Source organism: Acinonyx jubatus, chromosome D2 (genome assembly GCF_027475565.1).
Source record: "Acinonyx jubatus isolate Ajub_Pintada_27869175 chromosome D2, VMU_Ajub_asm_v1.0, whole genome shotgun sequence".
Taxonomy (NCBI): Eukaryota; Metazoa; Chordata; class Mammalia; order Carnivora; family Felidae; genus Acinonyx; species Acinonyx jubatus.
The window spans coordinates 30,258,369-30,285,766 of record NC_069393.1 but is presented as its reverse complement, the minus strand read 5'-3'; the positions used below and the strand labels follow the sequence as shown (position 1 = coordinate 30,285,766).

At 45.1% G+C, this 27,398-nt stretch overlaps 2 protein-coding genes across 4 annotated transcripts in view; one reads left to right on the top strand and one right to left on the bottom strand.

The window, feature by feature from the left end:
• Positions 1-282: 282 nt before the first annotated feature.
• On the bottom strand, positions 283-20,386 carry EIF4EBP2 (eukaryotic translation initiation factor 4E binding protein 2). The gene is made up of 3 exons (XM_027062181.2): positions 19,942-20,386; positions 3,411-3,596; positions 283-2,490 (listed from the first exon to the last, which is right to left on the bottom strand). Exons 1-3 carry the CDS (start codon positions 20,084-20,086, stop codon positions 2,459-2,461), a joined length of 363 nt encoding a protein of 120 aa, XP_026917982.1. The 5' UTR covers positions 20,087-20,386; the 3' UTR covers positions 283-2,458.
• Positions 20,387-20,492: 106 nt separating this feature from the next.
• Positions 20,493-27,398, top strand: part of LRRC20 (leucine rich repeat containing 20) — a 110,581-nt gene continuing 103,675 nt past the window's right edge. Inside the window, exon 1 of one of the 3 annotated variants that reach the window (XM_053207635.1) lies at positions 20,493-20,680. The gene's annotated coding sequence lies outside the window, so the exon portion shown is untranslated. The other 2 variants (XM_053207637.1, XM_053207638.1) reach the window with 2 other exon arrangements.

Below are 27,398 nucleotides of genomic sequence, written 5' to 3'. Positions count from 1 at the left end.
ACCTTGATATTACCCAAGCTGGCATGTTTTCAAGGCACTCCCCGCTGCTCAGCAAGGAGGCCGGGTTTTCATGCGCAGCAATAAAGATCAAGAAGGGGGCGCTCTTCTGCTCGTGGTCCAACCAGCCTAGCGGGAGCTGGAGCCAGGTTCCACGGATGCCAAGGTCAGCTATGAAGAACGAGAAGCCTCATTCCCAAGGAATCATGCTCCTAGGGGACAAAGGGGTCCTGAGCAAACTTCCCATGCAAACTGCAGTGCAACTGAAGTTTTTCCAAGAGTAGGTAAAGTGAAATTTGGAGTTTAATTAAAATCAGAACAGGGATACATTAAACAAACAAACAAACAAACAAAAAATACTTTTCTGATCATCAATTTTTGAGACTGAAAAGCATCCCCCCCCATTTTGGAGATCCAGCTTATTCCTGAGAGACATCAACCATCACAAAAGGTTCACTCTTTGAACTATTCACATTTTGTAGTAAAAAACCAGAACAAAGTTCCTCAGACATCCTTCCTCTCTTCTGTCTAAAATGTGTTTGTTAACAGGGTCTTTTCATAGTTTGAAAGAAAAACAAACAGCTTTCTTTCTTAGGCAATTGGCCTGTTATTCTCACTCTGGGATGTGATCTCTTCAGAGGGCTCAGGATACCACACGTAACCAGAAGTTCCCAGGACACCAGTGGCTACTTTCCTGGTGGTTCTTTGAGGGGACGGAGGCGTTAAGTCTTTCTACGAGGGGGTCACTCTCCCGGGATCACCATGCCAGTCAATAGTGAGGAGAGCGGGACAGGGAGGACAGGGAATGAAAAAGCAAAGGGTGAGGGAAAAGAATGAGGCTTTCATAAACAACCCACGGCAAGGAGAATGGTCCAGTTTTACAAACCACCCACTACAAACTGCAAACATGCACACCCAAAACTAGAGGAAGAAGCAAAGAGCTCATCAGGAACTGGGGTAGACAGAGGAGGGTGACACGGAACAGCAGACTCGCCTGTGGACATCTCTCACCTTCCTAACACTGGAAGATGTGTAATTAAAAAGTTGCTGTTCAAAACTGTATTGAAAACATATCTAAAAATAGGTCTGTAGTCATCTTAAAAATAAAAGACCCCTCCTCAGATAAGAGGAGTGAGATCTTATCAGATACCAACACTTGAGGTATCTTTGATGTATATCTGAAAAATGGCCTGGCAGAGAACAAGGTGGGAAGGAGGGCAGGAAGCGGGGAAAGAGAGGGACAGTTCCGAGTACGATGGGGAAGGCAAGAGAACCGGGGAGGGGGTGGGGGTGGGGACACACTTTTAAGCCCATGCTCATCTATCCCAGCAGCCTAAGCAGGTCCACAGAGAAAAACAGTTTCGTTCTTTTCTAAGAGCATTCTGAAAGTCACCTTTTAAACTCAAAACATAAGAAACTGCAGTCAGAGACAGCAAACATCACAACGCTCAGTGGACTGAAAAGCAAGGACTACTGAGACCAAGCACCCCCGGGGTTCGCCATGCTCCCAAGGTCATTCTTTGGTGTCACCCAGCGGAACACGATGACCAGGCCTTCCCCAGAGCGCCTGTGTCACTTGGACAGGCCTGTTCCAGGAGCGACAGAACCACTCGGGCGGCTCAGAGACAAGAGGACCGTGGGCAAGGGGAATGCCAGCAGGGAGGCAGGACAGGAGGAGAGCCCCGCTGCTCACCGAGGACGCCCTTCTCAGGTAGAGCTCAAACCTTTCTACACCAATGTGCTAAGCGAAGGCCTGGGAAGCTGAACTCGGCTCTCAAAGACACAAGACACTCCTGCCAGAGGAAGGTGGGGAAGCGGGCCTCCAAACGGCACCACACAGGGATGCTACCAGAACGCACAGGCTGTGCTCTGCCCCTAAGGACAAACACCTCAAGGTAAAAGGGAGAGCGCGCCCTTCTCGTTTATCATTTCCCTCTGGTGGCTGTGAAGACCGAAAACCCAGATTCTTGCAGCTCTGAACCACAGATGGGAGACATGGAGGGCAGATAGAGGGTTAGAACATGCATAATGCTGAGCCCAGCAAACCTATCACTTCCCCAGACTTCCCAGGCAGGCAATTGTTGGTAGGCTGATACTTGATTTGGGATTAAAAGAAGAAAGAGGGGGCTGGGGGAGGGAGGAGAGGTTTTCTCAACAGTAAAATGACCACGGAAGCCAGAGTTGAACTGCTTTCCTCTGTGGGCTGCTTAGGTCTAGGGAAATATGCCAAGGACCTTGGAGCAAACTTGACTACCTGGGAAGGGGGACAGGAAACGGAGAGGAAATAGTCAGATGAAGCTCATCTTTGCATCATTTGGCACCCAGAGGAAGGAAGAAGGGGACGCGGGGGCTGTGACGCTTGCCGACACCGCCCCTCCTGTCTGCTGGTTGTTGGTCCTCTGGGCCCCATCCGGTGACACAGCCTCGGTGCTGCCGCTTTTCTTCCGATCCTGCAGGGCACTCAGATGTCCATCTCAAACTGAGCGTCATCCCCTAGTTAGAATCAAGACAAAGTTTAGCACAAAAAGGAAAAGCCAGGCAGCTCTTTTCTCTGCACGTGGGTCAAAAAATAATCCAAACGCTCCCATTCTCTGCTGCCTTAAAACAATGATTTGTTTGCTTTGGCTGGGCGTTTTTAATCTGGGAGGGGGAAAAGTGGCAGTCGGGGCCCCTGGGTGGCGGTTAAGCATCCGACTCCTGGTTTCCCCTTAGGTTATGATCTCACGGTTCATGGGATCGAGCCCTGAGTCAGGCTGATCGCTGACAGCACGGAGCTCGCTTGGATTCTCTCTCTCCCTCTTTCTCCGCCCCTCCACCACGCGCCTGCTCTCTTTTGTGGTCTCTCTCAAAATACTTAAAACTGAAAAAACAACAAAAAAAGACTGGCAGTCGAACCACCCACAAGGAGGAGCATCTGGGGGAAAAAAATGCAAGTGAAAATCTGCCTAGCGACCCCTCCGTCTGCAGGTGGCAGTCCTGGAAAATGGGGGAAACAAACCATATTGTTTCCCCTGGCACCACAAAAAGGACATTCTTCTTGTAAGCAACGGGTCTATTTCTGGGAGGCAATGGAAAAGGAACCTATTCGATTCTGTTTTCTGTGTGTTACTCCCAGTCCAATACAGCCCAGGCTAGGCAGTACCTGAGACCTGGTTTCATGACGCATCTTAAGGATTTACTATTCCCTGGTTTTGGATTTCCCGCCGCCCTCGGGTTAGATTTGCTTATGATTTAGAACACAGGATTTCCAGAACATTTCAATGAGCCTTGCTGATGGGAGGGGAGAACCTGAGAGACTCATGAATGAATGTCAATTGTAACTGAGGCCTCGAACAACTGTTCAACCCACAGCCGAATGACATTTGAGTTCCCAAGCGTACCCTCTTGGTCCCCCAAAACGAGCCCTCTCTTACCAACTGCCTGCTTCCTGTCATGATTGTTCAAGTTGTTCAAATTGTTTACTTCTACTTTGGAGTCTTCGATTAAGGTGCCAGGGCTGGTGACCCCTGGGATATTGGGCAGATGGCAGGGCGGGGTCTGAGCCATGGCAGAATTGCGACGATCCAACAGAAACTTTCGATCATAAATGATTCGCGTTCCTGGAAAACAAGGTTGAAGAGTCTGAAACGAATTAAGGGGTTCTCAACAGATAATATTCCCCAGGAATTTATTTTAAATTCCATCCAAACCTAGGCCTTGAGGGTTCACAGTTCAAGCAAACAGGCTAAGTTCTCCCCTCCCTGCCTGGGCCCAGGCTCCTTTGCCACTCATCTTTTAAGGCTCAGCCCCAACATCGCTACCTTTACAAAAAAACAACCTTGAAAAAAAAAAATTCTGCCCCCAACCTTACTCAGTACATATCACCTATCATAAATGTCCAGTTTATCGATTTGCCTCTGTAAAGACTGGGACTTCCTTATGCCAGGGCTAGGTCTTAGATTTCTATCTGACCTAGGTCCTGCCACGTAGAGTTTTTTTTAAGCTTACTTTTATTTATTTTGAGAAAGATACAGAGAGACAGCTGGGGAGGGGCAGAGCGAGAAGGAGACAGAATCCCAAGCAGGCTCCCTGCTGTCAGCGCAGAGGCCAACGCAGGGCTCGAACACACAAACTGTGAGATCGTGACCTGAGCCGAAATCAAGAGTCAGACACTTAACCAACTGAGCCACACAGGCGCCCCCTAGAAAGTTTCAAATGAAGTAATAAATAAGTATGTGAAAAAAAAAAAATCACCAACAGATAGATAGCTGCCTGTAAGTTAAAGGCTTTCTAAAGGCACTGAGGCCAACATTCTTCCCAGACTGAGCTAGAAGGGGCAGCCCGTCTCTGAGTAGAAGCTAGAGTAGAAAAACTGAGTAGAAGCTAGAAGGGGCAGCCCGTCTCTACTTTCCAAAACAATCTGCATACCAAGAAGTGCCACCAGAGTGTTTCACAATAGTTCCGAGGAGTGCATTTGACCTGACGAACAGTTAAGAAAACCTGCTGCTGCTGTCTCTTCTGTCATGGTCTTCCCAAGGTACTAATGGCCACAAATAAGATCTAAAGCTAAGCAACAGGGGCACCTGGGTGGCTCAGCTGGTTGAGTGTCCGACTTCAGTTCAGGTCATGATCTCACGGTTCGTGAGTCAGAGCCCCGCGTCAGGCTCTGTGCTGACAGCTCAGAGCCTGGAGCCTGCTGCCGATTCGATGTCTCCCTCTCTCTGCCCCTTCCCTGCTGGTGGTCTCTCTCACTCTCTCTCAAAAATAAATAAACATTAAGAAATAATAATAAAATAAAATAAAATAAAAGTAAACAACAACTTAGAGGAGCCTGATGTTGGCTTAAGGTAGTGGATGCCTGGGGCTCTGCTGCTGATTCTGAGTACAGCTGGCTCAGTGATAAAGAACTTGGCCACCATTTAGCGATGTCTGCTGAAGGCGGGAGGGGAGAAGGGGGGGATGGCAGCCACGCGCACCCGCCACCCCTGCTTACGGAACAAAGGGAAGTGAAGGCATCTTGCTCACACCAGGCTTAAATCCAGAGAAGGAAACGGTTCGGGCATCGGGCATCGACGTTAAAAGCACTATTACATGAAAATGAGGTTGTGTACCAAGTCATCCATTTAAAGAGGTAGAATGTAAACACCACCTGCTGCTCAATGCTTTTAAATTCTCAAGTGAAAATACTCCCGTCATAATAATGAGAGTCTGATTCAGGCAGATTTCCTCAAACAACACGTGACAGCTATGCCCCAGGAAACAGAAGGACAAATGAAACAGCTAACACATCTACCTGAAATGTGAGGAAGCAGGTAGAAAAAAGCAAGGCATTTATTGCAAGAGGAACGGAAACTCTGGACAGTGTTTCTAAAGAAGGAAGGAGATGAACATTTAATCTAAAGAAATGATACCAACATTACGCTAAAGGGCTAGAAAAGGAATTGCAAACTCAGTGGTTTTCCTGGGATTCAAATCTGTGGTAGTACCACGGCAACACTTTCATGCAAATGCCAGGAAGTCATTTCTTTTCAGCTAGATGGAAAATAAGAGTCACACTAATGGCTTCGAGGTGAGAAAGTGGCCAGGAGACACTCGACCCTGCAATTTGCCCCCCTATCCTTCCTTGTACAACCAGAATCAAGTGCTAATAAACGTATTCTCCTCTCCATAATACTACAACACCTGTCACAGGAAAGAATGACTAGGTGTCTCAGGATGGAAATGTTCTCTGATGGGCACCCATCAGCACATGTAGGCACCTTAAAACAAAACCTTTAAGGCTTTCAAACCAACTCCAAAGGATATCAATTTTGTTTTTACTACCTAGTTCCGTTAAAACTACACTGCACAAATAATCATATCTACAGCTTGCAAGAGGTGAAAATAAAGTATCTAGCTCCCAGCCTCTACCTGATAAAGTACTCAGAAAAATGCCGTGCCGTATTTGGAACCTATTAGGACAGTCTTTTTTGCAAGTAACTGCATCGGAACCTTCTGGCAAGCTTGTTAAAAAAGATTCTATCTGAATCGGAATTCTTGGGGATTAGAATCTGGAAATGTGTATTTTTTTTAATTTTTTAAATGTTTATTTATTTTTGAGAGAGAGACAGCGTGAGCGGGAGAGGGGCAGAGAGAGAAGGAGACCCAGAGTTCCAAGCAGGCTCCTGGCTCTGAGCTGTCAGCACAGAGTCTGATGCCGGGCTCAAACTCACAAATTGCAGGATCATGACCAGAGCCAAAGTCGGACGCTTAACCGACTGAGCCACCCAGGTGCCCCTGGAAATCTGTATTTTTAAGTTCCCCAGGCCATTCTTCTGTTCACTAAAGTGAAGAACACGGCTTCAGGGGCACCTGGCTGGCTCAGTCAGTGGAGGATGAAACTCTTGGTCTTGGGGTTGTGAGTTCAAGCCCTATATTAGGTGTAGAGATTACTTTAAAATAAAATCCTAGGGACACCTGGGTGGCTCCGTCGGTTAGCATCTGACTTCAGTTCAGGTCAAGATCTCACAGTTTGTGGGTTCGAGCCCCCACGTTGGGCTCTGCGCTGCCAGCTCAGAGCCTGGAGCCTGCTTTGGATTCCGTGTCTCCCTCTCTCTCTGCTCCTCCCTCACTGGTGCTCTCACTCTCTCTCAAAAATAAAAATAAATAAATAATCCTTAAAAAAAAAAAAAAAAAAGAACCCATCTTCAACCTTCTACCAAGAGCCTAGTAACAGTGATCCGAGAATAGATGAAATACTAAAGAAGTACGAGGAATTAGGAGGAGAATGATGAAAGGGCCTATCGAGGTCACCCCGACAGGTGAAGCCGAGACCCAGAGAGTGACTTAATGGAGCTCACAGCAAACCAGAAGCAACAGTGGAACTGAGCCCATGGTCTCCAGACTCCCAGGGCAGCCCTCTTGCCACTCGGCCCCAGTCTCTGGGCCACCCAAAGTGGGGGCCACACCGTCCGAAGCGAAAGCAGTGGGAAGGTAACTGCCGCTTCCCTATAAACAGGGCGACAGTAGATGGTACGGGTTTACACAGCAGACCCCACCCCGCTTGCCCTAAGCACGGCTTTTCCAGAGGGAAGAGTGGGATGCCGGTGGGGTTACTGCCTCCTCAGGAGTGTGACAGAGATGGGCAGAGGTGGCTTCTGGGTTTTTTTTGGTCTTCTAGTTTGCCAAGGCCTGAGTACTGACGTTATTTGATAAATTAGTTAATCCGGTTTTGTGTACGTAACAGAAATCAACAGTTTTGAAGGTCCCATAGTCTAAGAAGTCTATTTCAAAATAGTAAACGGGGACTTGCAGACTACTGGTAATAAAGGAGGTGCTGCAGAGGATAACCTCTGAAGGACAGCAAGGCACAACCCAGGTCAACAGCTCTAATTACCCTAGGTGCTTTTTTTGTTTTGTTTTTTTTTGTTTTTAGTTTACTCACTTATTTTTGAGAGCGAGCGAGCAGCGGAGAGGCAGAGACAGAGGGAGAGAGAGAATCCCAAGCAGGCTCCACACTGCCCGTGCAGAGCCTGACTCGGGGGCTCGAACTTACAAACCATGAGATCATGACCTGAGCCAAAAATCAAGACTCAAGAGGCTTAACTGACCGAGCCACCCAGGCGCCCCTGGTTCTTTCCTTTTTAAGGCTCCACGAGATCAGCAAAGGCTGCAAACTTCAAAAAGGAAGTCTTCGAGTCCTAGAGGGGGCTAGAATCAACCTCCTATTTTTACTCACAGGATGACTGAGACACAAAGGCCCGCAGCCCAAGCGCGGCAGGACTCCCACCACAAACCCACACCCAGCAGAGCGGCTTTGCATACGCCTCGCTCCAACCTTGGAAGAATACCCGGAAAAGTTGGAAATCCCTGGTTCCTGGTTTAACGAAGACACGTCTTACGTCCCATCTCAAATATAAATTCAGGACAAGGACAGCAAATATTTACCTTCAACCCTCTTTGCTTTGAAAAAAATAAGAACTATAGTAACACCTTAAAAAGGCATCTGGAAATGATGAGGAGTCATTCTGGATGGCAGAACACTTAGTTCAACTTTCAACAAGTGAATAATGTGAATTATTTTAGATGGCAATTTTCTGTGTACAGATTTAAAACTTTTTACCACCTTAAACAGAAATCAATCCAAGCCTTTTTCTTGATGAAGTGGGGTTGCGGGCGTGAAGATCACTTCATAAACTGCGCTGTGGCCCACGAAGTCTCTGGGCTCATGCGCCTTATCTGCCTTCCACTGCACAGCCATACCAGCGCCCCTTCCCTCATCTGTAGTCCCTCCCTCACTGTTAGGCCTCTGAACTGCCTTTTTCCCTCCAAATCTCAGTCAGCTCAGGCTGCACAACAAAATACCACAGACTGGGCGGCTTAAACAGAAAGTCATTTTCACACTTCTTGAGAAGTCCAAGATCAACATGCCAGCCAAGGTCTGTTTCTGCTGAGAGCTCTCCCCTGGGTGTGTGGACAACCACATTTTCATTGTGCCCTCAGATGGGGCAGGGTGGGGGAGCAAGCTCCCTGGGGCCTTTTCTTACATGGGCACTGATCCCATCATGAGGGCCTCGCGACCTTATCTAAACCTAATTACTTCCCTTGGCCCCATCTGCAAAGATCATCACCTGGAGGTTAGGACTTCAACATATGAACTTGGAAAAGGGCGCACACCCTCTATACCCATCCTAACTCGATGCTTCTAACCTTGTAGGGCCTTCGAAATCAGCGATATGCTTATTAGAAGGCTATGTAAAATAAAAGCAAACAGGCTGAGGGGGGCCCGATGGCTTTCCAATGAAAGGGACGGGGCTTTAGTGGATGGACTTTACACAGCTGCTGTGTGACCTCCACTTTTGTTCATAGCTAGGTTTCCAAAGAGTGAGATTTCACTGTGAGATGTTCTTCGACTAACATTCAACTTGCAAGTTGGAACAAGATTATTCTTATTTCTGTAGTACGCCAAGCTTGGAAACTCTGGGGAGGAGATGGTAAAAAAAAAAAAAAAAAAAAAAAAGCACAGGATAAAAGCAAGCTTTATATTTCTAAATTATATACTGGCAATAACCCATGCTTTAAAGAACTGTAATTGGACCAACTAGGAAATAAGTAGTAGAGATTCTAAGATAAACTTTGAAGAACTTCTAAGACCTTGCAGAGATGAAAAAATACATTTTTTTGCAGCTTTACTGAGCTATAATTCACATATAATGCATTACAAGTATATAAGTTTTTAGTGTATTCACAGAATTGTGCAACCATCACCACAATTTTAGAACACTGCAATCATCCCAGCAAGATAACCCGTAGACACATGTAGTAATCCTTCCCCATTGTCCTCTCACCTCTACAGCCCTAGGCAACCACTGTTTTCTGTCTCTACAGATTTGCCTATTCCGGACATTTCGTATAAATGGAATTATACAGTATGTGATCTTTTGTGACTGCTTCTTTTAGTTGCGTATGTTTTCAAGGTCCGTCCTTGTTTAGCATTTATCAACACTTCACTTCTTTCTATTGCCAAACAATACTCCATTACAGGTATATATCACATTTTGTCCAGGAATCAGTTGCTGGACAACTGGGTTGCTTCGACTTTGAATAATGCTGCCATTAAGCATACACCTACATGTCTCTGTGTGGGCATGTTTTAATTTGTCTCGGGTATATACCTAAGCGTAGAATTGCTGGATCATGTGGTTAACTGTTTAATCTCTTAGGAACCATCAGACTGTTCCAAAGTGGCTCTACCATTTTCACATTCCCACCAGCAGTGAGTGAGGGTTCCAATGTGTACACATTGCAGGCAACACTTGCTATCTTTTTTATTATAGCTATCTTTTGGGTATGAAGTGGTATCTCATTGTGGTTTAAGTTTTTATTGAAATTCCAATTACGATGCAGTGTAAAATTAGCTTCAGGTGTACAATACAGTGAGTCAATACTTCCATACATCATCCTGTGCTCGTCCCAAGTGTCCTCAGTCTCCATCACCTATTTCACCCATCCCCCCACCCACCTTCTCTGTGGCAGCCATCAGTTCACCATAGTTAAGAGTCTGTTTCTCGATTTGCCTCCCCACCCCACCCCCATCCCCGCCTTTGCTCATTTGTTTTCTTTCTTAAATTTCATTGTGGTTTGATTTTATTTACATTTCCCTGTTGGATAATGGTGTTGAGCACCTTTTCATATGCCTATCGGCCATTCTGACGTACAATGTCTACTCAGATCCTTTGCCCATGTTTTAGTGGGTTGTCTGACTACTATTAAGAGTTTTTTATATCCATGAATGCAAGTCCCATATTGATCTATGATTTGCAAATATTTTCTCCTATTCCGTGCATTGCCTTTTCACTTCCTTGATATTCTTTGAAGCACAAAAGTTTTTAACTTTGATGCAAGTCTGATTAATACCCTTTTCTTCTGTTGTGTTTTTGGTGCCACGCCGAAGAAAACTATTTGCTAATCAAGGTCATAATGATTTGTGCCTATGTTTTTTTCTAAACGTTTTATAGTTTTAGCTCTTAAATACATTTAGGTCTTTCAGCTGTGGGATCAAGTTTTTGTGTGTGGATATCCAGTTGTACCCAGTAACATTTGTTGAAAAGACGATTTTTCCCCCATTTAATTGTTTTGGCATCCTTGTCAAAGACCAACTGGTCATTAATTGTGACAGTTCATTTCTGGACTCCCAATTCTATTCCACTGATCTATGTTTATCCCTATGGCAGTGTCACACTGTCTTGATCTGTAGTAATTTCAAAATGTGAGTCTTCCAACTTTTTCTTTTTTTGAAATTGGGCTATTTTAGGTCTCTTAAATATTAAATTTTGGGTCAGCTTGTCAACTTATGCGAAGAAGCTAGCTGGGATTGTGATGGGATTGTGCTGAACGTGTAGATCAATTTGGGAAGCACAGTCATCTTAACAATGTTGTCTTCTGATCCATGAAGGTAAAATGGCCTTCCATCTATTTAGGGCTTCTTTAATTTCTTTCAAGAATGTTTTGTAGTTTCCACAGTGTAAGTTTTGTGGTCTTTTCATTAAATTAAAATCCTACACATTTTATTTTTATGTTGTTAGAAACGGAATTGTTTTCATTTTTGTATTGTCCATCAAAAGGGTACAGAAATACACTGGTTTTTGTATACCAATCTTATAGCCTGTAACCTTGTTAAACTCAATGAGTTCTAAGTGGATCTAGTTGTTTAGTGGATTCCTAAAATACATTTGATTTTGAATGCAAACAAAGCGAATTAATTCAGAAGAGACGACACCCTGAAGAACTGGAGTCTTAAGTGATGGCATTAATATTCTCAAATATGGCCAGGGAAAATAGAAGTACAGAAGCATAGAATTTTAAGTGCTTGAATTTTAGATCGCTGCTAGTTTAATTGTAGCAGATATAGAGCAAAAATGAGGAATCAGGCTGTCAGTGGGTAGCTAAGGATCTATGGTGTGATTTAAAAGCACCTGATCATTCAAAAAACCAAAACTATTCAAAGAAAAACATTAAGACTCAATTATGAATAAAATGGCAAGAAAAAAAACCCTTTGTTTCCTTTGTCACATATTGTGTTTACCACGAGATTGTATTTTTTCCAAGAAACAAACTAAAAAACCTAAAATACTCAAGGTCTCTCATATGTGTCCCATGCAGAGGCATACAGTTTTCTGAAGCAAGAAATTCCTGGTAATTCACATTTCACCCAAACTACCTGCCACATTTATGTCAGGCCAATTTAATGTCAACCAGTCCGGCCACAAGTGACTAGAAATGAGTTAATCCTGAATTCCTGAAGAAGGAAAACGAAAGACCACACAAGAAATTCAGACCTTGAATATAGCATTTTTTTAATGTTTATTTTTGAGAGAGAGAAAGACAGGGAGCACGAGCAAGGAGGAGCAGAGAGAGAATTCCAAGCAGGCTCCACACTGTAACACAGAACCCGATGCAGGGCTCAAACTCATAACTGCAAGATCACGACCCGAGCCAAAATCCAGTTAGATGCCTAACCGATGGAGCCACCCAGATGCCCCTTGAATATACCATTTTAAAACGGGGCATGATTCTGATCAACTGATGGGAGTGTTAAAAAAAAAAAAAAAAAAAAAAAAGTATCTATTTCACCTTGACCATGGACGTTTTTCCTCCGTTTCCTTTTCTATGAAAATAATCACATCCCTTCGTTCTATATGGAAAACTTAAGAACCAAAATATCATATACGTTATACACAGCTTTCAATGATTATAATCAAACTATAATAAAAGCGAAGCAAAATAAACACAGGAGAGTATACAAATGTTACAGGCCCTGATATTGCAAAAATTATGGAAAAGTTGACCTATCAGGGGAAGTAGAGGCAGGACGGATGGTATAATTTCATATAGTGGAGAACTAAATTGACAGATTGAGACACGGAGGTTTGGACTCCATTGTTTTGCACTTTAAATAAAGGCAGCTACCAGAGGAACCAGAACCAATAATACAATTTACAAAAGTTGGTAGATGGAGAGGAGGGGAAATGAGAGGTAGAAAGTAATGAAAATGTTCGTCTTTCGTAACAGGGAGTCAGAGGTATTATCGAAGGTTAACCAAGAAACTGTGGCACACATATGTATGGCAACAGTGATAACCAACAGAAGCACTATACACAAAAACTGTTAAAAGTAGTTGTCTACTGGCATTTTACTTTGGATTTTAGGTGCTTCTGTTTTAATTTTTATTTTTCTATTTTATTTTTTAACTATGCATATAATACTTCGTTCTTCATGTTTGTACTTCAGGACAAACAGGAACTTTTCGATCTAGGTTAACATTCGATATTTATAAATTTTCTTCATCCCTTGATGACCAGTTACTAGGATAAATCTGATACCTTGACCCATTACTTTCTAGATGCTGACATTACTAGGAAAACATAAGAGTAAAACGGCAGAGTTCCTTTGGCGGAGAACAGAAAGGCGGGCGGGGGGGGGGGGGGACTTCTACCCTTTGATTTAAAAACTAGTGATTTTCAAGTGGCAAGGAACAAGAAAGCCAAAGAAAGAGACCCAAAATTACACTTGCCAAGATGGTTAGGTACATAAACAAGGTCATTCAAGCCTAAGGGTCTCTTTCAAGACCAAGTAACTTAGTTTAAGTAATTAATCCAGGCATTATGCTATAAACATCCAAGAAATTGTATTAACTTCAAATTAAACCACCTAGAGAAGGCCCATTGTAATGCGGTTAACTGACAGAGTAGTAGTTACTGTACTTTCACAGAGTCCCCATCATACAATTCTGTCCAACTAAGGCTGCTTGCTGTATTAGAATTAAGCATCCACTCATGCAAAATGACAACTCAGAACAAGAAACATCAAGTAACTTGCCCAAATCGCATAGCTTGAACAAGCTGGTGACAAAATCTTCCAAAGGTTGAGATGGACCTACACCTCCATACAACAGTGTCTCAAGGAGGAAGGGACAAGGACTCAAACAGGGTGTCTCTCGGGGGATTTTTTTCTACATCCAAGAGACTATCTTTCTCAGCAAACCCTTAGCAGATTTGCCCCTACATCTCATTTGGCCAGAACTGGGTCAGATGCATACCAGACGAGACACTGGGGGAAGCCATGACTGGTAGCCATGGTGCATATCCTGGGGCTTGGCACACTGCCACTCTATAAAAAAAAATGTCTGTTTAAACCTCTGTTCTTCAGGGAGGCTCTGGATGAAAAGACAGACTCCTAAAACGCTCTATGCCAGATAACCCAGAGGAAACTAAAAGCTGCTCAAGCCAGCATCCTCCAGGTATGCTGATGATGGCCAAACTACATTCAGTGTGTGCAAACAAGTCCCTAAAGGGATAATAAAATCAAGAGAGGGACAATTTTTTACATCAACAGAAGGCACAACTGGAGCCTCAGGATCTTATAACTTAGTATGACCAAAGTATTATGGCTAATGGGACACATCTAAGATGTGTGAAAAGCCAATCCCACTATCCTTTAACTCCAAGTCTCAATAAGTGGGAGCAAAGATTTTCAAGATATTGTCAAAGGATGGCTCCCGGCCCAATCACTTAGGACACGGTCATCACAGAACACACGCCCAAGGCTGAAAGTTGGATAATGACCATGCTCCTATCCTGAAGGCCTCGTGTTAGAAGAGGCCTTAGAGATCATCTGGCAAAAGCCTGTCATTTTCGACATGAAGAAACTAATATCCAGAGAAGTTAAAAGTATTTGTGAAAGGACATACAGTGACACGGGGCTCAGGAGACCAACACAAATAAGCTAGCGTGCTAAGCAACTCTGGTGTTCTTGAGTCTCAGCTGCAACATGAGTTGGAAAGATGATCTTTTTAGCTAGTAACAGGTCCAAAACGGTATACGAACCACAAGCTAATCTTAAATAAGTGCCAAATGATTTTAAGTCTGTCTAGCCTTGACCATCAGAAAATCTGGGTCAAAATAAAGTACATCAAATATGCAAAAGTCCTCAATCACATATTAGCACAACAAATTTAGCTACATACAGAAAGGGCTATATACCATGACCAAGTGGGGTTTATCCCAGGAATACAAGGCTGGTTTAACATCCAAAAATTGACATAATACATCATGTCAACAGAATAAAAAACAAAATCACACAATCAACTCAAAAGGTGAAAAAAAAAATATGCATTTGACAAAATTCAACCCCCTTTCATGACAGGAATAGTCAACAGACTAGGCATAAAAGGGAACCTCCTCAATCTGATGAAGGGTATCTATGAAACTCCCCAGCTAACCTCTTATCTAATGGTGAAAGACTAGATGTTTTCTCTCTAACACTGAGAACAAGTCAAGGGTGTCCGCACTATCTTGCCACTTCTGTTCAACATTGTACTGAAAGTTCTAGCCAGAGCAATTAGGCAAGAAAAAAATAAAAGGCACCCAGATAGACAAGGAAGAGGTGAAACTATCAGTATTTACAGATGACATGAGCTTGTCTATAGAGAATCCCATGTAATCTACAAGAACTGAATTGTATTTTCCAGTCAATCTGTCCTTGCTCGCTAAGGTTTTTACTTTCTTAAACTACTCGATGAAATGAAGAGCTTCTGTTTGTCGGGGCATTCATCCTAAAGATACGAAAGATTATTTACTTAGATGTAAACACTCAGATATCCGAGCTTTTGGCTTCAAGCTACAGCCTGAGAACAGGTGAAGGGGCCCTTCAAATACTAGTCACCCTTGGGATGGACAGCTGTCGGGTGTTAAAACTCAGGTTCTAAGGGACCTTCATAAAACAAAGTTCCATGATGAACAAATTTGAAAATGGAAGTCTAGGCCTTACCTATTCAGTAAGCTGAACGGCCGCAATTCTCAACTGCCTTTTATTATAAATTACTGAAGCAGCGAAAATCTTTTAAACATTAGTGTTTTCATCCAAAAACTTGGAAGCCAAGAAAAAGGTCTGCCACTCACCAACAAACTATTCTCCCGCTCAGGCTGTCTTCCTCTCCAACCAGATGGACTAGCCTACTGCACATTAACTGTACCACGTCTGATCCGCAAACCTACACACACACACAGACACGTGATCAAGCCGACGCTGTGGCCAAACCATGCAAGACCCCTCTTATAAAATTGTCTTTAGGACTCCAGTCCTACAAGTCTTTTGTAGTAACCCCGCTAGTGCCGGTTTACAGATTCGTCACTTTGCCCTCTTCCTACTGCCCACAACAGGCCTCAGCAGAACTGAAGGAGCTGTGCACAGCGCCTTGGTGCATGCTACCCTCCTCCCTGGTCAGACCGCTTCTGGCTTAGGACAGACATTGCTATAGGCCTTCAGGATGCAGACTGCTGCCTCCCCCACAGGCTCAGAATTCAGTCCTGCGGGAGCCGAAATGCACAACATAAAAACTGAAGTACATCTTCCTTAGTGTATGGTTTGGCAGCTGATGAATACAGCTGATGAATACGAGACTACAGCTGAATCGCCCACAGAATGACAAATATGTTAATAATTAGCATTACTCTGAGATGAGTAAATGCCATCGTCTTCAAACACAAGGCAGAGAGACTGAACGCCTTTCGTGATGTTTTTCATGTACTTCTCACGTGTAATAATGAAGTTCTTTGGTTAATAATGAAGCGAGAGAGCCAAATAAGTACAGTTGTTGGTTTAGAAGGTTTTGGCCTAGAATAAACCCAAGCCAAGGTCATAGACAGTCAGATACTGGCCTTCCTTCCCCAAATCTACACACAACTCCATTCGTCTCCCAAGAAACAAACCAGATGAAAACTTAGGGCTCCCACCCAACACTCTTATAGCTCACTCCAAGTGGATTATTTCCCCTTCCTCCTACCTTCTCCTGTATTTCCAGACCTTCCAATGGCCTCCAGGTAATTCTGCCTCAATGAACCAATCACAGCAACTCTCCAGCTGGCAGAGAGGAAGCCCAGCAGCGCGAACAAGATTTTAGACCATCAGTTAGTTCCCCTCTGGTGCTCTTGTCATGGCAACAGCACTTTTCCACAGCTGATGAGGATGTTATGCAGGAAAAGAAAGGCAGAAAGAAAGGCTAAAAAGAGTTCTCTATGTTTCTGCTCATTTCCCAGAGCACAACACTCCCAGAGGGAGAAATTTCAGAACTTACGAAAGCATTAGCTCCCTTCCAGCTAACCAAAGTGTTATAAGAGTGAAGGCAACTACGGTAACTTTCCCTTCCACTGGGGCTAGATGTAGTGTCTCAAAGGAAGAACCAAATATCATTCTCACTCCTCCAGAGGCAGATAAAACGAAATAAAATCCAAGGGCATTTTTTTTTTTTGGGCCTTGAATTTACTTAAAAATTGTCCTCCTTAACTATGAGAAAAGGTACTCTTCCAGCAATCTGAGAAGCCCAAAGGTCACAGAGCAAGTTGTGTTGCCACCCACCTCTCATTTCCCAAACCACAGGAAGGCAATTGTGAGAAACCTTTTCAAGGATAAGCTGTATCCTCTGATTCCCAATGAATAAAGGACTCTCAAAAGGAGGAGAAATTGTAAGTTCACTGTGTTGTGAATGTCCCTGCCCGGTCTGATCTTTTAGGGCATTCAGCCCATCAACTGTTATCCTGGACTGCTCCAACATGTGTATGACACTCCAGAAGGTCTCCAGAAGTTTGAGACAGGACATGCTAATCCCCTTCCTTCCCACTAAACAGAGACCGCCAATACAAACCTACTATCCTTTTTCTCAATGTTTTCACATGTTAGCACTTGATTCTATACGTCTTTTGTTCTAGAACGAAAAATCTTATCACTCCCCAACCCCTTCAAGATTTTATGATCATTCAGAGCAAGGACTGCATTTCCTACTTTTGTCTGTGGTCCTCTTTTGTGCAAAGCACTGCACTAAACCCACAAAACTCATTTAAGATACCTAACCACATTAATTCAGGTGCCTGGAAGAGACCAAATAACCAACTATCTTACCCTGGTTCAATTACATGGTGGGAGAGAGAGGAATGTAACAAGAGAGATGAACAAACCTTCAGAGGATGGGAAAATTTCCAAAGGGGGCAAATTTAATTAGTAAGTACTGTACATCTAAACAGCACTGAGTTAATAAGTGATTAAATCCAATCCCAACAGTGCTATATCCTATAAACACATTATGTAAGTCTTTGTGTTAAAAACCCAAAGAAGGGGCGCCTGGATGGCTGAGTCAGTTAAGTGTCCGACTCTTGATTTCGTCTCAGGTCATGATCTCACGGCATCAGACTGAGCCCCGAGTCAGGCTCCTCGCTGGGCAAGAAGCCTGCTTACAATTCTCTCTCTCCCTCTGCCCCTATAGACGCGTTCTCTTCAAAAAACAAACAACAAACATCCAAAGATTACAACCTGCTCTACCAACAAATACAAGTTCAATATGATAAATAATCCAAGATGACAAGTATTTAAATGAGACAAAAAAAAACTGTGGGTATCGAAACTGTCTGGAGACAGGCTAAGCGATATTTGAGAAAGCAGTAGTGGCTGTGTAAGTTGGGAGGAAGGGTAAATGAATCAGTATTTCTGGCGGACTCTTTCCAAGCATTTTAGGAACGAATCCAGACTATGAGACAGGCTTCTATCTTTAAAGCAATTCTTAAGGACTATGCCCTTATTTTTAAAAACATGGTAGCCTGGTTGGTTGAAATACGCCCAAAGGGTACCCCCTCTGTAAGTCTTCCTTCAGGGGAAAAATGATTAATATATAGCTAAAAGTTTAGTTCCTCTCCCACATAACTAATAGCTGAGTGCAGTTGTTACCATGACATATGTTCTCAACTGCTGAAGGCACAGGCATTTACTGACAAATAGCAAAAAGAATCCTGCAAGAAGCCACATATCTCTATCACCTTGGAAAACAATACCCATTTCTTAAAAGCTGTCAGTTCAAGTTCAGGACAACCCTATATGGAGCAGATACTGGTCTGCAAAAATCTTTCAGGATCAAAAAGCAAGACCTCAGCACGCCCAGGGGCTGGCCTTGAACACATCAGGTCAGGAGAGAGGGTTGTCCAATGAGGCAAGTGGCCTCGCCAAGTCAGCTGACTGGCCTGCAATGTTAAAACTTCTTTACTCCACACATATTGAGGAACTCCTCCTGTTTGGGTCATTTTAAAGTCTTCCATGTCCCCCTCTCCCCCCACAGTGGCCTGGATGGATTCCTCAGTAGAGTGCTCTTCCCAGATTTTTATCCCTTGTTGTTGGCAAGAAGGTCTTCCTACTCTATGGGCCTTGCTATTGTGCAACCAATTCAAGGATCGCCCAGGCCTAACTGCACCGGGTTGGTTGTAGTACAGCTGGTGAGCCGGCCCACGGGAACGAATCTAGCAATCTCCTAGGGCAGGGGCTGCAGCAAAGTTCAACCCTCTCGAGAGGCCACGCCTAAACCAAAAGAAGGCGAAGTTCCGAAGTTAAACTGAAGCGCCATTCCCTTCAATAAGGTCCCACGAGATCGCTCTCTAGTCTCCTCCTCCCTCTGGAGAACAGCCCAGTCAGGGTACAGACAACCTTTGAGCTCCCTTTTCCCGTGACCAATTCAACATGCTTCACCTCTACCCCAGTGTTCTTCCTTGTAAACAGTTCCTGGTCATACTTCGAAAAGCAATGCTCAGGAAACTCTACCTGCACTGCCCTTGCCCAGGGTCAAGCAATCCCATCGATCCGAATGCCCTTCCTGACAATGCCCTCTTCGTCTACCCCCAAAAGCGTCACCGCCAAAACCCTACCGTTAGGGCTGCCAGTGCTCCAGTACCCCCTTAGCTATTACTTGAGTTATTTCTTTAGCATTCTCTCATTCTCCCCCCCTAGCCTGGGGACTCCCCTCCCACCCCCCTCCGTGGGGCCCCGTCCAGCACGTAAACAATGCTGTCAAAGCAGGATAACGCTGGGCGAGGCGTCCAAACACTGCATTCCAGCCTCCTCCCGCTGTTCTAAAAGCAGCAAAACAAGTCATCTCAGGGTCCCAGGAGCGAATTACTCTGCCCAACTTCCTTTCTAAAAAAGCCCGGGAGAGAGCTCCAAAACCAAGCCCTGGTGTGCACAAATGCACAATATGCAAGAAGCAGAGGCAATGCAGGGTGAGAGCAAGGCCAACTATAGACCAGTTTGCCCAGGAGGAGGCAGAGAGGGGGGAGAAAACTGGGTCGAGCGCGTAAAGCTGCCACGAAGCGGGAACAAGGGCTTTTTTCACCGCCCCCCCCCCCCCCAGCGACGGGAGAGCCACGTTCTCAGAGTCGGCGGCGCTGAATCGAGTTGCAGCCAAGAGATAATGCGAAGTTAAGGTTCCCGAAAGCAGTCTCCCGGGGGCTTCCGCGGAGCTGGGGCGGGGGGGGGAGGGGTTGGGGGACTCCGGTAGAGCTGCGGTGGCCGAGGTGGCCCAGCGTGGACACGCCCTGAGTTAAAGGCCCGCGGCGGGAGAGCGGCGGAAGAAACCGGCTGCAGGCTCGGGGCCGCGGCTGGGCGGCCGGCGCTCACCTCCCGGCGTGGTGGAGAAGAGCGTCCCCCCAGGCGTGGTGCAATAGTCATGAGGTAGCTGCGCGGCGTCGCTGATGGGCACGGTGCGGGTGGGGATGGCGCGGCTCTGGCTGGGCTGGTGGCCGCTGCCGGAGGACGAGGACATGGCTCTGGGCGCGGGCTCTCGGGCTTTGTCCGGCGGGCGGGCGGGCAGGCGGCTGCGGCGGCGGCGGCTGGGGGCCGGGGCTGCTCGGGCTGCTCCGGCGAGCGGAAGGGCAGGCGGGGCTGGGCGCGCTCCGCTAGCTCCTCGCTCGCTTCCTCTCGCTCCCTCGTCCCGCTCCGCTCCCGCCGCCGCCCTCTCAGCCGCCGCCGCCGCCGCCGCCCGATCCTCCGGCCTCCGCCAGCAGCCTCAGCAGCAGCAGCAGCGGCAGCAGCGGCGACGACGACGACCGGAAGCGGGCGAAGGCGGGAGCCAGAGGGAGTTCGGGGAAGCGGATCGGCGGAGGTGACGTCGCGGGGGGCGGGGCGAGGCGGCGAGGGGCGGGGCGGGCTAGGGGGCGGGGCGAGGGCGAGGAAGGACCGAAGACAGGCGAGCTGGACGCAAGTGGGTGGGAATCTACGCGAAGCGTTTGGCAACAGCTCGAAGGTCGGCCCGGAAAACTTAGGTGTTGTTTGTTGCTGTTGTTGTTTTGTTTCAAATTGCCAGTCAACACTACTTTACTTGAGCCAACTTCTGTTTTCTAGCCACGTAAACAAAAGTGTAAGTTTACTTTTAATTGCTTCGTATTAAATATAGGCAATGCCCGCACTATGTATTAGGAAAAAAATCAGAGCTAGAAGGTTAAGTACTGTCTCCCAGTTTCCCAATTTCCCTTTCCCGGGTAAACCATTGGTACTAGCTGTGTACTTGTGAATCCTTCCAGAGACAGTCCTTACACACACACATAATGCAACATATAAACATTAACAAAAGAAACATTAATAATTCTCCGTGTCGCAAGGATTATTATTATGTCAGAGAGAAAGGAACCGAAGCACAGAGAAAGGTTGAGAACACGAGGTACCTGAAAACTCTAGATTTGGGACGCCATTCTTTCCTCTAGGGTTCTCAGACTTTTCAGTCTCAAAGTTTACATTCCTAAGAATTATTGAGGATCCTGAAGAGCTTTTGTGTGTGTGGATTATATCTGTTTATAATTGCTATATTAGAAATTAAAACAGAATTTTTTAAATGTTCATTAGTTTATAAAATAATGTCATTACATGTTAACATGACATGTTTCTTTAAAAAATTCTATTTTCCAAAACAAAAAGAAATCACTGAGAAGCGTGGCATTGTTTTACTTTTTGGCAAACGTTTGAATGTGTGTTCCATAGAAGTCAGCTGGAGCCTCACATCTGTTCCTGTACTCAAACTGTTGTGATGTATTATTTTGATTCAAGTCTGTGAAGGAAACCCAGACTCCTACAAGTATGTCCTTAAAAAGAGGAAACTTCACAGAACCTTGGAAGGGGTCTCAGGGACCCCCAAAATCCCAGACCACTCTTTGAGGACTGTTGCTCTAGGCAGCATTGTCTCTACCCGCAACATATCCAAGATGGAATTGAAAAGAGAATCATGACTACCACCAAATATCTACCATCATTCCCATTTTGCGAATAAGGAAATTGAAGCTACAAGATATTAAGTGTTTAGCCAGAGTAAAACGGCTACTACCTCACTACTGAGAGAGCCAAACAGTTGCTTAGTAAAGATGGAAACAAACAAACTTACATAGTGGAGCAAATACTGTGATTGGTGGTCAGGTTGGGCCAGAGCATGACATGGAACCAATTTTGTGGTGAGTGTCCAAGAATTCAGGAAGAAGAACCTTTGACGGTCCCCAGGGTTGGAGGGGACTGAGCTCAACCTTGGAAGTTCTATGGCTTTGCATATGTCAAGAAAGGAGGCACTTTCCAGGGGAAAGAAAAGGTGAGATACTCGTTTACATCTGTATAAAACAAAGTGTATGATTACAGCGTGCATCCCTCCTTGATCTTGCTTTTGATGATAGATATTGGGATGTTCTGAGACGAACAGGGAGATCTTTCTGGCCAAAGATTGGATTGGAATATGGAATGAAATGAAGTAAATAAGGTTGACACCAGGGTTCAATTTTGAAATTGCAGAGACAGGGAAGTATCATCTTTTTTTTAATTCATCTTGACAGGCAGCCTGGAGTGCAGGAAGGAGCTCTTCCATTAACAACTGTGTGACCCCAGGCAAGGTACTCACACTCTCTGGGCCTCATTCATATTAATACCTTTACCTCACTGAGTAGTCCTGTGAGTGAAGCATATAAGGTGTTTAACAAATAATCGTCTCCTAGGAAGGTCATATTGAAATTAATGGAGGTGTATTATTTTCCTCTTGGGAGCTCCGGTGTCTTCGTTCCCCACATGGAAGGTATCATAGCCACCTGTCCTGATTTCAGAAACCCCACAAAACTGCTTTCGTGGGGCTTTTGAAATTAAACGTGTGTGTGTGTGCACGTGGTCGTGTGTGGGCATGAATGGCAGGATATTATCACCTCTAGAATACCCTAAAAAAACACACACACACACACACAAACCCTCAACTAATTTTTTCACACCCTTTCGAAAAATTTGCTCTTTTTTGTGTGTAACAGCTTTATTGAGATATAATAGTTTACCATAAAATTCAGCCTTTAAAGCTGATTCAGTGGTTTTTAGTATAGTCACAAAATCATTCACCTATCATCACCGCTGTCTAACGTCGGAACATTTTTTCACCCCAAAAAGATATCCAGGATGCATTTAGCGGTCACTCATATTTACCTCCAACCTCCTCAGCCCTAGGCAATCACTACGGTACCACTACTAGGTTTCCCTATTGGGACATTTCATATAAATGAAATCAGAGATCATGTAGCCTTTTGCAACTGGTTTCTTCCATTTAGCGTGTTTGAAAAAAATTTGTTGTCAATGTTTACTTGTTTTTGACAGAGAGAGAACGAGAAGAAGCATGAGCGGGGGAGGGCAGAGAGCGAGGGAGACACAGAATCCGAAGCAGGCTCCAGGCTTGGAGCCGTCAGCACAGAGCCCGACGCGGGGCTCGAACTCACAGACCGCGAGATGGTGACCTGAGCCGAAGTCGGACGCTCAACCGACTGAGCCACCCAGGTACCCCTTTAGCATGTTTTTAAAGTTCAACTTTGGGTAGCATATATCAGTACTTTGTTCCTTCTTTTTTTAGACTCTTTTTAAAAAATGTTTATTTATTTTTGAGAGAGTGGCAAGAAGGGGAGAGGCAGAGAGAGGGGAACAGAGGATTTAAAGTGGGCTCTGCACGAACAGCAATGAGCCTGATGCGGGGATTGAACTCACGAACCCTGAGATCATGACCTGAGCCGAAGTTGGATGCTCAACCGACTGAGCCTTCCAGGTGCCCCAGTACTTTGTTCTTTTTAATGACTGATACTGTTCCATTGCATGGATATACCTACCACATTTTGTTTATCCATTCATGAGTTGATGGAAATTTAGTTTGTTTCGATTTGGGGGCTGTTAGGATCACACTGCTATGAACATTTGTGTGCAAGTTTCGTGTGAGTATATGTTTTCAATTCTCTTGGGTGTACACCCAGGAATGGAATTGCGGGCTCATATTGTAACTCTAGACGTAACCATCTGGGGAACTGCCAGGCTGTTTTCCAGAGTGGCTGTACCATTTCACATTCCCACCAACGATGTATGAAGGTTCCAATTTCTCCACATCTTTGCCAATACTTGTTATTATCTGTCTTCTTGATTATAGCCATCCCAGTGGGTATGAAGAGGTATCTTATTATGGTTTTGATTTGCATTTCCCTGGTGACTAATGACGTTGAGCATCTTTTCATGTTCCTATTAATGCTCCAAAGTATATCTTCTTTGGGGAAATATCTCTTCATATAATTTGGCCATTTTAAAATTGGGTCGCCTTTTTATTGAGTTTTACATGTTCTTTATAAACATTCCCAAAACTGCAACCTTACCAGACAGATGATTTGCAAATAATTTCTCTCATTCTGTGGGTTCTTTTCACTTTTTTTGATGGTTTCCTTGGAAGCACAAAAGTTGTTAATTTCAGTAAAGTCCTATTTATTGATTTTCTCCCCCTTTAGTTGCTTGTGCATTTGGTTTCCTAAGAAACCATTGCTTAATCCAAGACCACAAAAATTCATGCTTGTATTTCTTTCTAAGAGTTTTATACTTTTAGCTCTTACTTCTGGGTCTTTGCTGCATTATAAGTTAATTTTTATATATGGAGTGAGGTAGGGGTTCAACTGGCACCATTTGTTGAAAAGGTTATTCTTTCCCTGTTGAATTGTCTTGACAAAAACCTGCTTCTTAAACTAGCATTCTGTGGGGAAACGTACTTCCGAATGAGGAACTCAAGGAAGTGGGACCATTGTAGGTTGGCAGAGTACTTTTAGAATCAACAGAGCAATGACTGTCACCACAACTCACGTCCAATGTCTCACTCTTTTAAGTAATTTATGTATACCACTGCTTCATGTATTCCTGACAACAACCCTATACAGTAGCCTCCATTATTATGTCCGTTTTACAGATGGGGAACTGAGGCTCAAAGAAGTGGAATAACTTCCTGTATTAGTTATATATTGCTGCGTCACAAATTACTCCAAAACTTGTGCTTAAAATTATGCATATTTATTTTTTTAATGTTTATTTATTTTTGAGAGAGAGAGAGAGAGAGACCGAGCAGGGGAGGGGCAGAGAGAGAGGGAGATGCACAATCCGAAGCAGGCTCCAGGCTCCCAGCTGTCAGCATAAAGTCCGACACGGGGCTCGAACCCACGAACTGCGAGATCATGACCTGAGCCAACGTTGGACGCTCAACTGACTAAGCCACCCAGGCACCCCAACAATGCATATTTATTATCTGTCAGTCTTTGAGGGTCAGGAACGTGAAAGCCACTCTCTCATGAGGTTGCAAATGAGGATGCTTGCCAGGTCTGTAAGTATCTGAAGGCTTGACTGGGGTCAGAGGATTTACTTCCAAGCTCATTCACATGGCCAGAGGCAAGAGGCCTCAGTTCCTCACCATGTGGACCTCTCCAGTGTTGCTTGTGTGTCCTCATGACATAGCAGTTGGCTTCTCCCTGAGTGATTGAACTGAGAGGGAATAGGGAATGAATTACAGTGAATCTCATGACCTGACCTTGGAAATCACGTATCATACCGTTACGTCTGCCACATTCTATTCATTAGAATCAAGTCACTAAGTAAGGCCAGCATTCTCTGGGGAGGGAATTAGGCTCTACCTTTTGAAGGTGACATATGCAAGGATTTGTAGACATATTTTAAAACCGTGACACTTGCCCAAGCTCACAAAGATTGTAAGTGCTTTAACAAGAGAAACCCAGTGTGCAAGCACTGCTAAATCCCTGCTTGCACCACACTTGTTAATGTCTCCTTGGCCAAAGCAAGTCACGTGGCCAAGCCCAAAAGCAATGGGGAGGAGGACAAGAGCCTCTCAGCTAGGAGTTCGAGTTCACTGGGGGCCAGCAGTATAATAGTCTAGATAATGCACTGTCTTTTATCTCCCTGAAATGTTGGAGTCTTCTGGAATTGTCTTTTCCAACTTGCATTGTCTCTATTTCCTTGGGTTTACTTTCTCTGCCTGTTTTTAAGCCACCGTTTTTCAGGTTAGAAACATTCCTCACATGCCTGATGATCTTTGGCTCTCCATTCATGAAGGACTAAAATACTTAAGGAAGCTCTGGGGTGGAGAGTGAGGCTTGTCTCAGAAGGAGATTCTCTGTATGGTAATCAGACCCAGACCTGCTGTCTCATAGGACGGTGGGGGGGGGGGGGGGTGGAGGAGGGTGGAGGGGTGGATCCCCAAACGTCAGTATCTATAGATGTTTTCTCTTCTGCTGGTCAGTGTTCCCCAAAAAAGGCAGCCTCCATATTCCTGCCAGGGGAATGGAAGTCTGGGCCTGGGTTCTGAAAACCAAGCTGGGGCCAGGCAGGGAGTAGGGACTCTCTCCATTCAGAATGCAGACTTTCACTTGCTTTCAGTACAGCGCCTTCCCTAGGCCACAAGGCCACGCCTGGAGTACGTCTCTGAAGACCCAGGTGTCCCCCAGACCTCCTGTATCTATTGTTCAACCTCTCTCAGAGGTAAACCTCCCATCATCTGTGGGTGTCACGGAGGGAAAGGTGCTTGGCTGGGCAGGATAGTGAAAGAGATTTGGGGATCCCAGCTGTTCCTTTTAAAGACTTTAAGCCAGTCCTTCTCTCTCCAACACCACCTTGCTCTCCAACTTCCAGAATGTTGTAACTATCACGGGTCCTCTGCCGTACCCTTTCCTGACTTCTTAGTCCTTATGGATTTATGCTTTAAAAAAAAAATTCCTCTGCTCTCATTTAAGGGGGAATCTAATGGGAAAACATGTAAATAGCTAAACACATATGTTTACATGGTTTCATTTAAAGAACACAACATGTTTTTATCTTTTTAAATGTTCATTTGTGAGAGAGAGAGCAAGCAGGGGAGGGGCTGAGAGAGAGAGAGAGAGAGAGCAAGCAGGGGAGGGGCTGAGAGAGAGAGAGAGCGAGCGGGGTGGGGGGGGGAACCGAGGACAACATATGTTTTTAAACAGCCTATCAGTTAGGAGTCAGTTGTAGTAGCAGAAGAGGTTTATTCAGAATAGTAGGTGCTTAAAACAAACTGCATGCACTAGAGGAATGGTTTCCAGGCTAGGCCTCCAGGGATGACCCTCAGAACCCTGCAGAACTGACCCTCCAGAAGAGCTGCTACCCGGACCAGAGTCAGGAAACTGGGGAGTAAGCAGCTGCTGTCCCAGCTGCCAGCCCCACCTTAGCCACGATGAGGGATCCGAGAGCTGCCGTCAGACCGTTGGCCTCAAAGCCACACAGAGCTCACTAGATCCATCCAGAAAATGGATGCCTGGAGCAACAAAGCCGCTCCCCCCTCTACTTAACTCCATTCTGAATTCAAGTCTTGTGTGAAGGCGTCTGACTGGTGGAACCCCAACCCCTGACACGCATCTGGGGGGGGCTTGCCATCGTTTAGCTTTCCAGCCCCTGCAGTGCAAGAAGGCACAGCGGAAAGAAGTTAGAACAGGTGTTGAGTGTACCAATCTACCTATCCACCACAAAGGGTAAGAAAATGTGGATATCTGTGTTGTAACTGGACACCAGGATTCATTCCCTTGTTCTTCTCACCTTACCTAGCTTCCTTCCTCCTAGCCTTGAGTTAAGGATTAAACTCCAGGGGCACCTGGGTGGCCCAGTCAGCTAAACAATAGACTCTTGATTTCAGCTCAGGTCATGATTTCATGGTTCGTGGGATCAGGCTCCGCTTTGGACTCTGCTCTGATAGCACAGAGCCTGCTTGGGATTCTCTCTCTCCCTGTCTCTGCCCTTCCCTCACTCGCATGCAT

Coding starts and splice junctions, on each gene's coding strand:
- EIF4EBP2 (XM_027062181.2), bottom strand. CDS start 20,086: ATGTCCTCGTCCTCCGGCAGCGGCCACCAGCCCAGCCAGAGCCGCGCC. Junction 3,597..19,941: donor CTTCTCCACCACGCCGGGAG/GTGAGCGCCGGC, acceptor CTTGTTTTCCAG/GAACGCGAATCATTTATGAT. Junction 2,491..3,410: donor TGACAGGAAGCAGGCAGTTG/GTAAGAGAGGGC, acceptor GATTCTAACTAG/GGGATGACGCTCAGTTTGAG.